This window comes from Mustela nigripes, chromosome 5 (genome assembly GCF_022355385.1).
Source record: "Mustela nigripes isolate SB6536 chromosome 5, MUSNIG.SB6536, whole genome shotgun sequence".
Classification (NCBI taxonomy): Eukaryota; Metazoa; Chordata; class Mammalia; order Carnivora; family Mustelidae; genus Mustela; species Mustela nigripes.
In genome coordinates, this window is record NC_081561.1 from 51,963,466 (window position 1) to 51,977,403 (window position 13,938).

The window sequence follows — 13,938 nt, forward strand, 5'->3', positions numbered from 1 at the left end:
CCCCTTGCTCCTGAAAGCCTCATACTTCATGGGATTGTGAGGAAGACCTGTTACTGCTTCTATGCCTCATATTTAGATGATTAAGCCTGTGATTACAATAATCGGTTATTTTAGACTTTCCAACGTGTAGTATTGATCACAGGATCATATTTGGGGCTCCTTTCTTGTATGGTTTGTAAAAAGGCATTAATATTCTGACTCATGACCAGTTTGACCATATTAAATAGATGTAGCCAAAAAGAAATAGTCTATGTTGTAATTTACAGTTGGAGCTAAGTCTGTTTAATTTTTTAAAAAATCCTCTTATAACAGGAAAACTAATACATGTGTATGGATGGATTATCACTGGAAGATCAGAAACCTTTGATTTTGAAGCTGAGTACATTGAGAGGTAAGACTGTTCATCTGGGTGTTCAACTAGTTACAAATATGCTGGATTGCTTCCTGAGCCCAGCTTCCCCAATAGCAATAAATTGTGAGCAGTTGGCACAGAACTGCTGTTTTCCTCTTTGTAGTTTATGGTCCCTGGTGAGCTGGGCTTCAGCAAACTTTGTTAATGTAATTGCAACTGGTCGATTAAGCTGGTCCATTTATATACTGACAACTAGTCACTCTGGGCTCAGCGTGAATCGCGCTGTAATTGCATCCGTGGGTTTTCTTTTTCGATTCTCACCCTTCTCCCCCTTGTTTCTGAGGCTGAAATAAATTTTTTATAAAATGACGCATGAACCCAGAAGACCATTATAACTTCCCTGTTTGGTTGGTATGCATTTGTGCATTTAGAAATTCCATTAGTGTGATGGGAGGAAGGGAGAAAGCACTGAGAGCTGTTGAGTTTTACTGTTTGCTGGGAATGATTGGGATTGCCAACATGACTTTCTTCACCAGAGGCTCATGAAATAGAAGGTGTTACTTTTAAATCAGGTGTGCCAGGGAAAGAGGAGGACCAGAGGGAAAATGTTGAAGTTGTAGTCTTTGGCGGAAGCTCTAAGCCACTGATTAGGCAACATCTGAAGTAGTTAGAGCGAGGACTGATGAGGTAGAAGGAACCTAGTCTTACTATAGTTGAGCAGATTCTATATACTGGGTCTAATTGTCCTTGTACTCCTCGAGAGGATGGCAGTATCTTCCTCTGTTCTGTTCCCTTTCTGTGATTTTGCCCTACTTGAAGAGGACATGATTTGGCTACACTCAGGATCTACATTTCTGGCATTAATTCATGGTCAGCTTGTTTTGAAAGGAAATCACTCTTTCTGTGGAGACTGGAAGCCCCAAGGTCATCCTTAATAATATGCCACATTCACTGCTTGGTTCCATGTCAGCCTGAGTCTGGGATACAGTATTTGAAAGGGGAAACAAAGGCATAAACTCTGGGTAGACCCAATAGAGCCAATGTGGACATGATGAAGATTTGGGGGGAAAAGGGAAAGGCTCCTTCTGCCGTGTGAAAATGCAGACCATGAAACAGTGCTGTGCACTCCTACCTGTAGGCTGAGAATTGATTCAATGTCTCCTCAGGGGACAGGCTTGGGCCACGTGCAGAATTTCTCATAAATCCAGAGGAGAATGCTCAGAACAATGTTTCCTGTGAGTTTTGCCAGGAATGTTTACTGGGACCCTAACGCTATTATCTCATGTCTTTTCCCCCATTTTTTATCCAGCCCATTGATCATGGAAGCTCAAGGAGACAAATGGGTCACAGCCTGCTCTCTTGTAAACAGGCAGACAGGAAGCCGGTGAGTGTCTTTCCTGCCTACATACATGCTTTTAGTTTCTTCCATGTGGGTTTCTCTCTCTCTCTCTCTCACACACACACACACACACACACACACATACACACACACACCTATTTTTTAATGTAGATCACCCATAACTGCTGACTACCTTATTTTTAGACTTACTGGAAAATACATGGTAATTGATTCAAAATGCAAATTGAAGTGGATTCTGAAACCAATCTTGAAAAAAAATAGCTAATACTAAGTGTTCATTCTAGGCCAGACCCTGTCTAACACTTTCACATTTAGGTTACCTGATATCCTTGTGAAGACATTATGGGTATTATTCCCGCTTTATGGCTGAGGAAACTGAGGCACAGAGGGGTCCAGTAACTTGCTTAAGGCCCTGCAAAGAGAAAGTGGCAGATCTGGAATGAATACCTGGGCTGACTAGCTAGCCTCCAAGTTCGTGCTCTTAGCCACTCTGCTGTAATGACCAGCCAAAGGAATAAAAAAACAACTAAAATTTGTCTATGTATTACAGTGAATTTTTAAAAAGAGTGTCTACATGCTTACAGTTTAGCTAACCAAATTTTGCTGGATTTCACTTCACTCAGGATTGAGTAAATTTAACCATCTTTTGAGGCCATCATAAGAATTATACTCTATCGCTTAGTGTTTTAGGACTGACATTTTATAGGGCCAAACTCTATAATGTATCTCCTCCTATTGTCTTCAATTTGCTTGCTCAGGAGCCTTCTTTTTTGGGTTGACAGTTTTCCCCCCAAAATCTTTACTTAAATTCTAGTTAGTTGACATAGAGTGTAATACTGGTTTTGGGAGGAGATTTCATGATTCATCACTTACAGATGACACCAGTTGTGCTCAATAAAGTGCCCTTCTTAACCCATCACCCATGTAGCCCATCCTCCACCCACCTCTCCTCCAGCAACCCTCAGTTTGTTGTGTAGTTAAGAGTCTCTATGGCTTGCTTCCTTCTTTTTTTCACCCTTCCACTATGTTCATTTGTTTTGTTTCTTAAATTCTACATATGAATCAGATCATATGGTATTTGTCTTTGTCTGGCAGACTTATTTCACTTAGCATAGTATCCTCTAGTTCCATCCACGTTGTTGCAAATGGCAAGATTTCCTTCTTTTTTATGGCTGAATAATATTCCACTGTAGATACATTCCACATCTTCTTTATCCATTCGTCCATCAATGGACATTTGGGCTTTTTCCACAGTTGGAAATTTCCATAGTTGGCTATTTTTTTTAAGATTTTATTTATTTATGACAAAGAGAGACACAGTGATAGCAGGCACATAAGAAGGCAGGAGTGGGAGAGGGAGAAGCAGGCTTCCCACTGAGCAGGGAGCTTGATGTGGGACTCAATCCCAATACCCTGGGATCATGCCCTGAGCCAAAGGCAGTCACCCATCAACTAAGCCACACAGGCACCCCCATAGTTGGCTATTGTTGATATTGGTTTTTTTTTTTTAAAGATTTTATTTATTTTATTTGACAGAGAGAGAGATCACAAGTAGGCAGAGAGGCAGGCAGAGACAGAGGGGGAAGCAGGCTCCCTGCTGAGCAGAGAGCCCGATGCGGGGCTGGATCCCAGGACACTGAGATCATGACCTGAGCCGAAGGCAGCGGCTTAATCCACTGAGCCACCCAGGGGCCCCTGATATTGTTTTTATAAACACTGGGCTCTCTGTGTTCCTTTGAATCAGTGTTTTTGTATCCTTTGGATAAATACCTGCTAGGGCAATTATTGGGTCATAGGGTAGTTCCATTTTTAACTTTGAGGAACCTCCATACTGTTTTCCAGAGTGGCTGCACCAGCTTTCATTCCCACCATCAGTGTAAGAGGGTTCCCCTTTTTCTGCTTCCTCACCATCTGTTGTTTCCTGTATTATTAATTTTAGCCATTCTGACAGGTGTGGGGTGGTATCTCATCATGGTTTTAATTTGTATTTCCCTGATGAAATGTGATGTCAAACAACTTTTCATGTGTCTGTTGGCCATCTGGATGTCTTTGGAAAAATGTCTATTCATGTCTTCTGCCCATTTCTTAACTGGGTTTTTTGTTTATTTTTTTGAGTGTTGAGTTTGACAAGTGCTTTATAGATTTTTGGTTATTAATCCTTGATCAAATATATCATTTGTAAATATCTTCTCTCATTCTGTAGGGGGTTCACACTTAATAATAGATTTTTTTAGTAAGAGTTTTGGTGTCCTTGTTGTAAAGGCTTTGGAAAGAATGGAGAGGTCTGAAGAGAGTGAAATTTTGTCTCTACACCATGTGTTTAACTGATAGCACATTTATTGATGAGAACTCTAGTTAGTACTATTCTACATATTTTCTCCAATGAGTTCATTATGCCTTCTGAATCTGCCATTTTCACTGACTAGCTGGCATTTTATTTTATTTTATTTTATTTCATTTTCCTGGCTAAAGAGTCAGAACTACTGAACTGAGTTGTCTGGTAATTCTCACCACTGGTTTTGGTTCTTTCTCTAGCTATCCTCTTCAGGAAGACCATGGTCTTGGGACTCTGCAGTGCCGTGTAGAAGGCAACTACATCGGTCTGTCCAAGAAGTAACATAAGTTGAAAGTTCTATGTTTCTTTTTCTGTATCAGAAAAATACTAGTTCAAGGATTGCTTCTCACAAGGATGATTATAGTCACTACCAGCTGTTGAGAACGGCTTTAAAATCTATATGAAAGAGCTTAAATAGAAATTAATTTAATCATCACAGTGAGTGGATTGGTGAGGCTGATGGAATTATTTTCACTTTAGAGGAGAGAAAATTGCAGCTAGTGACCAGGGCAGCTGGTTATGGATTTACCATGTTTAGTGTGACTTTCAGCCCGGACTCTGAGCTGCTATGTGCTACCACATCTATCCTTTTATTGTTGGAAGTCAACAGTGACTGTGCTGAGTCTCAGAGGTGTTTATTTTGGGCATTGTTAAAGAAATTACAGGTCTGGGTGGTAACCTGGTGATTATCTGGAGTCCTTGGGTTTATGGTAGCAAGGACCTGGTCCCTGTGACACAGGCAGACTCCTGTGTTAATGTCTGTTTCTTTTCGTTACAGGCTCCCAGAATGTTAGTTTCTCAGTATTTAACAAAGGAAAGTAAGTAACTGGAAGCAAGCAAATTTATCATCACCTTATATTATTGATCTTTTTCTGGTCTTGCTTATTTTTTTGGAATCTTTTATAGTGGAAAATTCTAAACATACAGGAATAAAATAGCATTAATGAAACCTTGTGTACCTACCTGATTTTTTTTACTTAGGTGAATATAATTGTATCTTACACACTCATCTTGAGGTAATGTAAATATTTCAATGTGATGACGGCACAAAGTGGTGGTAATTAGATCTTCAGTAATCTCATAAATTTAAAACAGGACATTGTTCCATAAAATGCACTGTACCATTCTAAGAAATGCCTTCCTCAAGATAGAAAGGGTCCAGATTTCATAGAGTTTTGGAGAGGAGATTATGATTTGGAATGGTTTCTGCATGCCTTAGCTAATGTTCTGACACCATATAACTTGTCAAGGGTTTTCCTGAAAAGCATACTCTCTAGCTGACATTCATCCCATTGTGGTGATAGTGGCATATCACCTACAGCTCCCAGTCCCAAGAATGGAGGTTCTCTCCCTCTTTTTCTCAAATTTAGGAAGGAATAACACTAGTATCTATTGGGTATCTACTATAGGCCATTTTTTTACTATGCCCTTTCACATTCATCTTTCCCTAACATTTGTGATGTTCTGTGAAATAGGTATTATTGGGACTCCCTGGAAGTAGGTATTATTATCAAAAACTTTCAAAATCACAAAACACAAGTTTCCCCATGGGTATCATTCTTTACTCATCAAAGGGAGCTGGTATCCAGACTGTTCAAAAGATCAGGGGAGGCTGGCCCTTGATCTTTGTTGTAGGCAGCTGATTTAAGAAATGCAATCTCGAATGCTTTTTTTTTTTTTTTTTTCTTCCCATCTAAAGCAAACCTTTGTCTTGGCAGGTCCATAGTACATAAGAATGCATGGATGATCAGTGCTAAGCTGGAACTTTTCCTGTACCAGACACACTCAGGTACTAATGCCTTTCTCCCTGAACTCCTCACTCCTTCCTTCACACCTCGCTCAATGTTGGATTCTTCTTCCCTTTCTCCTGGTGCCATTTCTCTAAAACCAGGAGCACCTGAAACTGTCCTCCTACCCCCCCATAATGATGGGTGACTCTTAGGTTTTGGGTGAGAAAAAATTGCTTGTGTGTGTTCTATATTAAAAGAGGCTTGATCATAGACTTCTATACAGAGTTTGTGGATAAAAAATGAATGAAAGAAAGGAAGTCATCCTTGTTCTGTGTTCTGAGAAATAACAGAAAAGCAGTGGCCCCCAAAAGTACAAAAGTGTATCTTTCCGGTTACTTTAATGCCCCCTCTGAACATTCAACCAACAATTTATGACTTGCTAATATTGATGTTCAACGATGGTGTGGCTCTCTGAAGGGTAAACTTCCATGCTGAAAAATGAATGCTGAAAATTGGAAACTTGGATGAAACTGTGAACCCAATTTGGCAGTAGGAAGTTCACCACTGAAGAAGAGCGCTTAGGTTTGAGTCTTGACAATGATCATAAAACCATCGTAGATGCGACTGTGAGGGAGGAACCCATTCCAGGGACAGCAGGATCTACCTTTGCCAAAAGTGCAAGAAATATAGTAGGTGGTGGGGCAAATGTCATTCACTCTGTAGAGGGGATCTAATTGTGTAAAAAGCTGAATTTTGACCCTTGCCTTTATTTTTTTTACACAGTGTAACTAGTCTCTTTGGGAGTCAGTTGGAAGAAACCTCTGAGGGGATGGTGGTAATGAGGGCCAAGAGAAGTGGGGCTGGAGCTTGCTGAGTGTTTTACATGTGAGCTCAATGTTTATTTAATTCAGATGAAGACACAGACCCAGAAAGGCAAAGAAACCAAAGTTCCTAGTGCTAGAAAATGCAAATCCAAATTCAAAATCTTACACACAAAAGTAATAAACAATGGGAAGTTCACTCTCCTGGGCACCTGACCACAAGCTTTGTTGACCAACGCTCTTGAACCCTGAACAATTATAGGCTGGTGGGTATCTCCAATCACATAGCTATTTCATATTTCTGGCACCTATGTCTTCTTGGGATGAGGACTCTCAGGCCAGAGAAGCTCAGAGCAGAGGAGGTTATGGGAGAGGGAATGTGGACAATGACATGTTGTGAATGGTGACAGAGAGTTCCCAGCAGAGCTCTCTGAGGGCTAACATTCAGTGATTTGTTGAGTTCTATTAAGTCATTTAGTCTTTCTGAGGTGTAATTAAAGACCTATATACTGGACAAAATGGTGTCCGTCCTACTCTAAAAACTGTCAAAAAAAGGAGTTGAGGAAGAATCTGGGGATTCATCTACAGTTTTCCTCCCATCTCTAGTCTCTAATTTATTCAGTTACTAGTTTCTGTTGGTTTTACCTACCATTGGCTTCAAGGTACAGTTTTAGTTTACTTACTGCAATTAGACCTCCCATCGATTTCTTAAAGATGATGTGTCTACTCTATCTCTACGACCACTGCCTCAATTCAGAACCCCATCATCTCTTGCGCAGCTTGCCACAATGGCTCCCAGGGGCCCCTATCTGCCATCTGTCCTCTGCTGCTTCCATGCTTAACATTGCCACTGCCATGCCCTACACCAAACACACACCTGATGCTTCTCTCCTGCTGGCTGCCCTCTACAGGAAACGGTACAGGTCTCAGACTCTGGTCTTCTCCTCATCAGCTTCTCCTGCTCCGTTGTTCCCTCTTACCTTCCAGCAACACTGAAATGGACTTGAAATGCAACTTCTCTCCATACTCAGCCTATCACTTTATTTTTTATTTTTTTAAAGATATTTTTCTTATATATTTATTAAAGAGAGAGCATGAGAGGAGAGAGGCCAGTGGGAGAAGCAGACTCCACGCCATGCAGGGAGCTCGATGTGGGATTCAATCCGGTGACTCCAGCTCTATGACCTGAGCTGAAGGCAGTCGCCTAACCAACTGAGCCACTCAGGCGCCCTATCACTTGTTTTATTTAAACACCCTTTCCCTTCTCTCTCTCCTTCACTTGGCCAGTTCTAACTAATGCTTTAAGATTCAGCTCCAGAGTCATTTCTAGAAATTTCTTTGTAGTCCACCAGGCCCTCACTCCTAAACCTCCCCTGTGTACTTTCATGTACTCTTTTTAATTTCACTAGCCCAGGATGTCACAATTATATTGTTTCATGGACAGGAGCGTTATGTAAGAAATGCCCCGATAAACTCCACAACCACTCATGATTAGCTCCTTTGTATCTTCGGTTTACTGGAGAACACAACTCGTCTTCCCCTGCAGGGAATGGAACTTAGAATGGTTAAAATTGGATCATAGAGAGGAAAGGACCAGAAAATCTTACATCTGGGGACTATGAGGCATCTGACAGTGGGGTTTTGAAGCAGTCAGGAGGCAGCACAGAAGGATTGAGGGGTGAGTGCACACCGGGAGAGGAGCATGCAAGATGGGGAAGAGGACAAGTCTCCTGAAGACGGTAGTGGGATTCATTCTTTTGCTTAGTGCAAACTGCAGACTCATATGGGTGAACAGGGCCTTGCTTGGTGCATCCAAAGTTGATTCCTTTATAACATACTACATTACGTTATAAGTAATATGTTACATATTCTGTAACATACATATACATTGTACATTACATGTTCTGTGACTTGTACATTGAGTATTTGAGGTCTGGTGACAGACTGCCTAAGAAAGCATCATGGTATGTAGGGATTTCTGCTGATAGCATGAGTGACTTTCAAATATTGATCCTATAGGTATTATACATACTGCTATAGATGAGTCCTTATATGCGTTTTGAATGACTATTACCAGAAAAAGTTCCAGCTGTTGCTCATCTTAGAAAAGTTGACATTGGGGCGCCTGGGTGGCTCAGGGGGTTAAAACCTCTGCCTTTGGCTCAGGTCATGATTCTGGGGTCCTGGGATCAAGCCCCACATTGGGCTCTCTGCTCGGCGGAGAGCCTGCTTCCTCCTCTCTCTCTGCCTGCCTCTCTGCTTACTTGTGATCTCTGCCTGTCAAATAAATAAACAAAATCTTTAAAAAAAAAAGGATACATTATTGAGGGGTGCCTGGGTGGCTCAATTGTTAAGCGTCTGCCTTCAACTCAGGTCATGATCCCAGGGTCCTGCGATCGAGCCCCACATCGGGATCCCTGCCTGGGAAGTCTGCTTCCCCCTCTTCCTGGCTGCTGCTCCTCCTGCTGTGCTCTCTCCCTCTCTCTATCAAATAAATAAATAAATAATATATTTAAAAAAAGAATACATTATTGGTAACCTTCTATTATTATATTATTATCTGGGTCACATTCTGGTCTATATTCGGAAGCTTACTTTTTTTTTTCTTTTGCAGAAATACTATCGGTGTTTCCAGACACTGGGAGCCTTGGGGGAAGAACAGACATCACAATTACAGGAGACTTCTTTGACAATCCTGTCCAGGTTACCATAGCAGGTAACCAAGTTGAAATGGCTGAAAGTAGTTCATAGTTTTAAATGCCGTAGGAGATGACATACCTCTTACGGCATGGAAAGAGTGGGGGAAGCAATTTTTGCCTTTTCTGACTCGTCACACACCTGCCATAAGGTGTTTGACCCATTTTGTGGAGACCAGGTGTCCTGCAGGAACAGGGTGTTCTGCGGACACACTCATAATTCATGGGCAATTGCGTCAGGGTCCTCATCCTGGGAATGAAGAGAAGGGAAAAGTCTGGCAGCCTCCTCACAAAGGTTTACTCCTACTGAAAGGCAACCTCTCTCCTCACCCTCCTTGTTCAGCCTTCTCTATAAGCTAGAGTAGATAGGCATTTGCTATGTAGATTCTTCTGGAATGTCTTTTAGGCTAATCCTTCTGTGGGACTCTTTGAGCACCTTCTGTTCTGCCAGGTAGACGTCTCCTCCGGTTGGTGATGCCAAGGATGCGGGAACATGTCCTCACCATCTCACGTCACACCTGTCCTCCCATGCTCAGTTGAGTGGTGGGGTGTGTCCTCAGTGAATGGCATTGCTTTGCCTGGCTTGCTTTCTGATCACTATAAGCTGCCCTCTGTCCCATTGCCCTGCACACTCCCTTTCTTGGCCCCCTGCATTTTGGGGGACAATGTTTGCTGCATGACCCACATCCAGTTCATTGCCTTAGAATAGGAGCCTGTCTACTTCAGCGTGGTTGTGTTGTCTTGCCATTACTTCAGTATACCTATCTCTCTTTCTTTCTCATTCTCTCTCTTTCTTTGTCCACTTATCTGATTTAAAAAATTCCCCTCAGGTATTCCATGTGATATTAGAGATGTGTCTCCCAGGAAGATTGAGTGCACCACCAGGGCTCCAGGAAAAAGTGCAAGGCTCACTGCCCCTCAGGCAGGTAAGGAAGTCATCACCACGGCTGTACAGCGAACTCGTTACAACCGCGAGGGACGGGGAAGTAGAAATGAGTGTTTGCTCCCTCAGCTGTTTGACTGGTTAGCTCTGTGAGCTCCGGGCCCCAGACACCACTGTCAGGGCTTTCCTTTCAGAGAGGTGCTTAGCTTTGTTTTGGTGTTTCACCACACTGCACTTCTAGCCCCAATCTGATGAATGACCAGTGGGGTTCAGGGGAGACCTGATCTGGAAAGCATAACTACAGTCAAGACATTGTTGTAGCCACTGGTGGAAACCCCTAAGCTGCCTCCCTCCACACCGTGGGTCAGTTGGGAGTCCATTGTCTGAGAAGACCAGAGCATTCAAGGGCCCTCTCCTGTGCTCATAATGACAGCAGCAGGCAAGGCCAGGGAGTGGGGCATGGTGGGGTGCATTTAAATGCCATTTCTTTTTCTTTGGAAAGTAAGGATGTGTTGTTGCCTCAAGTTTATGCCCGAAGTGGGCTGAAATGGGGGAGGCCGGGAGGAACAGGTTCCACCTGTTCTTTGCTGCAGATGAAAAGCAAGGCCCTGGAGCACTTTTCTGGAAGCTCAGGTGTCATTAGGGATGAAGGGCCACCACAGGCTGCGCGTCTGTATTCCTCACCTGCCCCACGGGGGCTGACTTCATGGTTCAAGTGCAGATAGTGAGCTTAACTCCAGAAGCTCTGCACTTAAAGGGGAAGTAACCCAGCAGGGGGAGAAGCCTTTCTAAAGAAAGACCATTCAGGTGTGAAAATGCATGCAAAGCTTTGGCTTGAGCATTCTCTGGGTCCCAGATCTGCCATTTTTACTCAGGGAAGGCTCCCATCCAAGCAAACAAAACTACTGAAGCAGGTGGTAGAGAGAATTTGTGTTTCCTGTCAGGAAATAGAGAGCTGTCCCTTCTTCGAGTGGTTCCTGCGTTAGCTGCTTGGGTAATGGTAGGATTATTTCCTGAATGCAGCTGTTCTTGAAAGTTAATGTCCTTTATGAAGACCTTTTGAAGTTTCTCCTATGAAAGGAGGGCAGAAGACTATGTAAGGCAGCAGTGCTCCAGGGCTTACTGGGGGGTGCTTGGCAACAGCTGGTTGGTCCAGTGGAGATGGAGGGGGTGTTGCGGCTGGCCTCTCCTGAGGGGAGGTGCCCAGGACTTGTTTCCATGCTCAGGACAGGCATCAGAACAGTTCTCCAGTAATCTGAGTACTATATTAAAATATGCTCTTACTTTTCTGCTTGTTCCTTATGTACTGCCTTTTTTTTTTTTGGATTTCACAAGGAACGACAGTAGTAGCTTAAAATAGTAATTATAATTACTGCAGCAATCCTTCATTAAGTACTTACATATTTCAGGCTCTTTGTGTATTATATTTCACGCTCCCCTTTTTTTCTTGCCAGAATTATTAAATTGACTCATTTGCCTCCCCACCCCCCAACAGCCTTACTGAGATACAATGGACATATAGCACCATCTCCCTTAGTTTTTAGTGCATGATCTCTACTTATTATTGTCTCCATTTTGTTGCACAAGAAAATGAAGGCATTAAGCAGTTTGCTCAAAGCTATACATGTCGGAAGTGGCAGATCTGGAATCTGAATCCACAAATGGACAATTCTTTAGCTGCACCTTTGGTCCGAGGGTGCAATCATGCAATATTGATTGTACATGTACCTTTGGTGTCAAGGTTTGCTTAATATGAAACACAAAGTAATCAGTACAATATCATTGAAAATATCATGTAACGGCAACATGCCACATGATTTGTTCCATGGGTGAATCCACACATTGGGGCCATGACATATATAGAATTTAAAGATTGCTGATTTTCTGGGAAAAAAGGGAATAGAATTCCCAGGTTGAACTAGACCTTAAAAGATACTGAGGGGGCCTCTGCGTGGCTCAGTCGGTTAAGCTTCAGCTCAGGTCATGGTCTCAGGGTCTTAGGATCAAGTCCTGCATGGGGCTACCAGCTCAGCAAGGAGTTTGCTTCTCTGTCTCCCTCTAACCCAACCCACCCCCATGCCCCCACCCTGCTGTGCTTGTGCTCACTCTCTCTCAAATAAAATAAAATAAAATAAAATAGATACTGAAGTTCACTCCTGAACAAGAGAAGTCAGAGCACACAATTATGTTGCCCTCCCTTACTCAATCATAGCATTTGTTTGGTTGGTCAGTTCTCTCCATGACTGGCTTCTCTTTCCCGGACACTCCCATTAAAAAGCGCTCCCTACCTTTTTGTGGTCCTCTGAAAATATTTCCCCTTACTGCTCCTTATCAAGTATCTCTTTCCAAGAGTCTCAGTCTGACACTCCGCAATATTGTCTGCTTTCTGGAACATTTGTGTTATCTGTAGAACCTCTCATGTGACTACTCCATTGGGATCTCGGTTGACTTACCTCTGTAGAGAGTATTGGATCACCTTCACTCTGTTATCTGAGGTAAAGTACTTCCCCAGTTTGGGGACATATGGCCTCTGATATTTATGAGGTATGCATGTTTTACAGGGAACCGAGGGCTTCTGTTTGAAGTTGGAGAAGCTGTCGAGGGCTTGGATCTCACCTCAGGCATGCCAGGGTACCAGTGGCAGATTGTCCCGAATGCCAGTTCACCACCTGGATTTTGGTCAAAAGAAGGGCTGCCCTTCAGGTATGCTGTAGGAAAAGCAGAGTTCCTGTCAGATGTGTCTTTCTTTACTGGCCTAGGTGAGACCAGGAGACAACAAGCAATGAGATTTCCAGGGGGAGAAATTGGAACATCCACCAATTCAACAACAGTTTGACCACTGTTCTCAACCAGTGTCGGTCATGTTAGTGCAACACAAGCCTTCTGTAGGTGCACACAAACTTTTGATCAAATAGGTAAAATTTAAATTTTCTATGAGTCAGTTTACAGACTACTTCAGGAGATCACTATTAATTGGAACACTGAGCTGGATAAGCCAGGACACTTGGTAGAGAGCAGGGTAAAACTTGCCAAGACCTGAAACCAACCTCTGGCTGGTGCCAAAGAAAGAAGCAAGAATATGTCTTTTGGTCATATGGAACAAACACCCAGTGCCGAAGGTCAACCCAGTGGCTGGCGCCTAGCAGGGGAATCTGTTGTGGGCTCTGAGAGACATTGTTTTCCATAGCAGTGATGGCAGTGTGAGTATGGTTTTCCTATTAGTGGTTCTGAGCATTTTTAATCCCTTCAAGGACATGGCCAGAATGTCTAGTTTTCTGAAGTGGTCTTAAAAATATAAAAAGTTGAGAATTGCTTAGACACACTGTTTCCTTCGTGTGCCCTTAGCGTATATACAGAGGGATGGATTCTTTACTGTGTGACGAATCTCTTCTCCTTTCAAACCTCTTCTCAAAAGAGGTTGGTCATGACCTCTGGCTGTGAATTCCAGCCATTTCGTGACTTCCTCCAAGGATTTGGGCATTTAAAATTTCAACTCAATTGTGGAATGAAAGACTTTGTTCCCTGTTCAGGGAATTTCAGACATCAAAGAAGCCAAGGAAGGAAGGAAATCTGTGAACAGAAAAGAGTAGTCTCTATTGTCCCAGATGCCTAACTAACTAGGTATTTAACTACCAATATATAGTTTTAAAGTGGCAATCATGGTGGTCCTTTGTGGCACCTAATGATACATCTTTATCATAGTTTTTGAGAACCATCAATCATGTTCAAAGGAAAACCTTTCAGCTATATTCAGTGTGTAG

The 13,938-nt window shown here is 42.7% G+C and overlaps 1 protein-coding gene across 12 annotated transcripts in view; it reads left to right on the top strand.

The window, feature by feature from the left end:
* PKHD1 (PKHD1 ciliary IPT domain containing fibrocystin/polyductin) overlaps window positions 1–13,938 on the top strand; it is a 478,342-nt gene that overhangs the window by 21,590 nt on the left and 442,814 nt on the right. For 11 of the 12 annotated variants that reach the window (XM_059400266.1, XM_059400267.1, XM_059400265.1 and 8 more), the window contains exons 8-16: window positions 313–391; window positions 1,662–1,736; window positions 4,248–4,312; window positions 4,826–4,865; window positions 5,766–5,836; window positions 9,213–9,314; window positions 9,746–9,829; window positions 10,125–10,220; window positions 12,739–12,880. In XM_059400266.1, the coding sequence (XP_059256249.1) occupies window positions 313–391; window positions 1,662–1,736; window positions 4,248–4,312; window positions 4,826–4,865; window positions 5,766–5,836; window positions 9,213–9,314; window positions 9,746–9,829; window positions 10,125–10,220; window positions 12,739–12,880 (754 nt within the window). The remainder of the gene's footprint in view (window positions 1–312; window positions 392–1,661; window positions 1,737–4,247; window positions 4,313–4,825; window positions 4,866–5,765; window positions 5,837–9,212; window positions 9,315–9,745; window positions 9,830–10,124; window positions 10,221–12,738; window positions 12,881–13,938) is intronic. The other variant, XM_059400261.1, reaches the window with a different exon arrangement.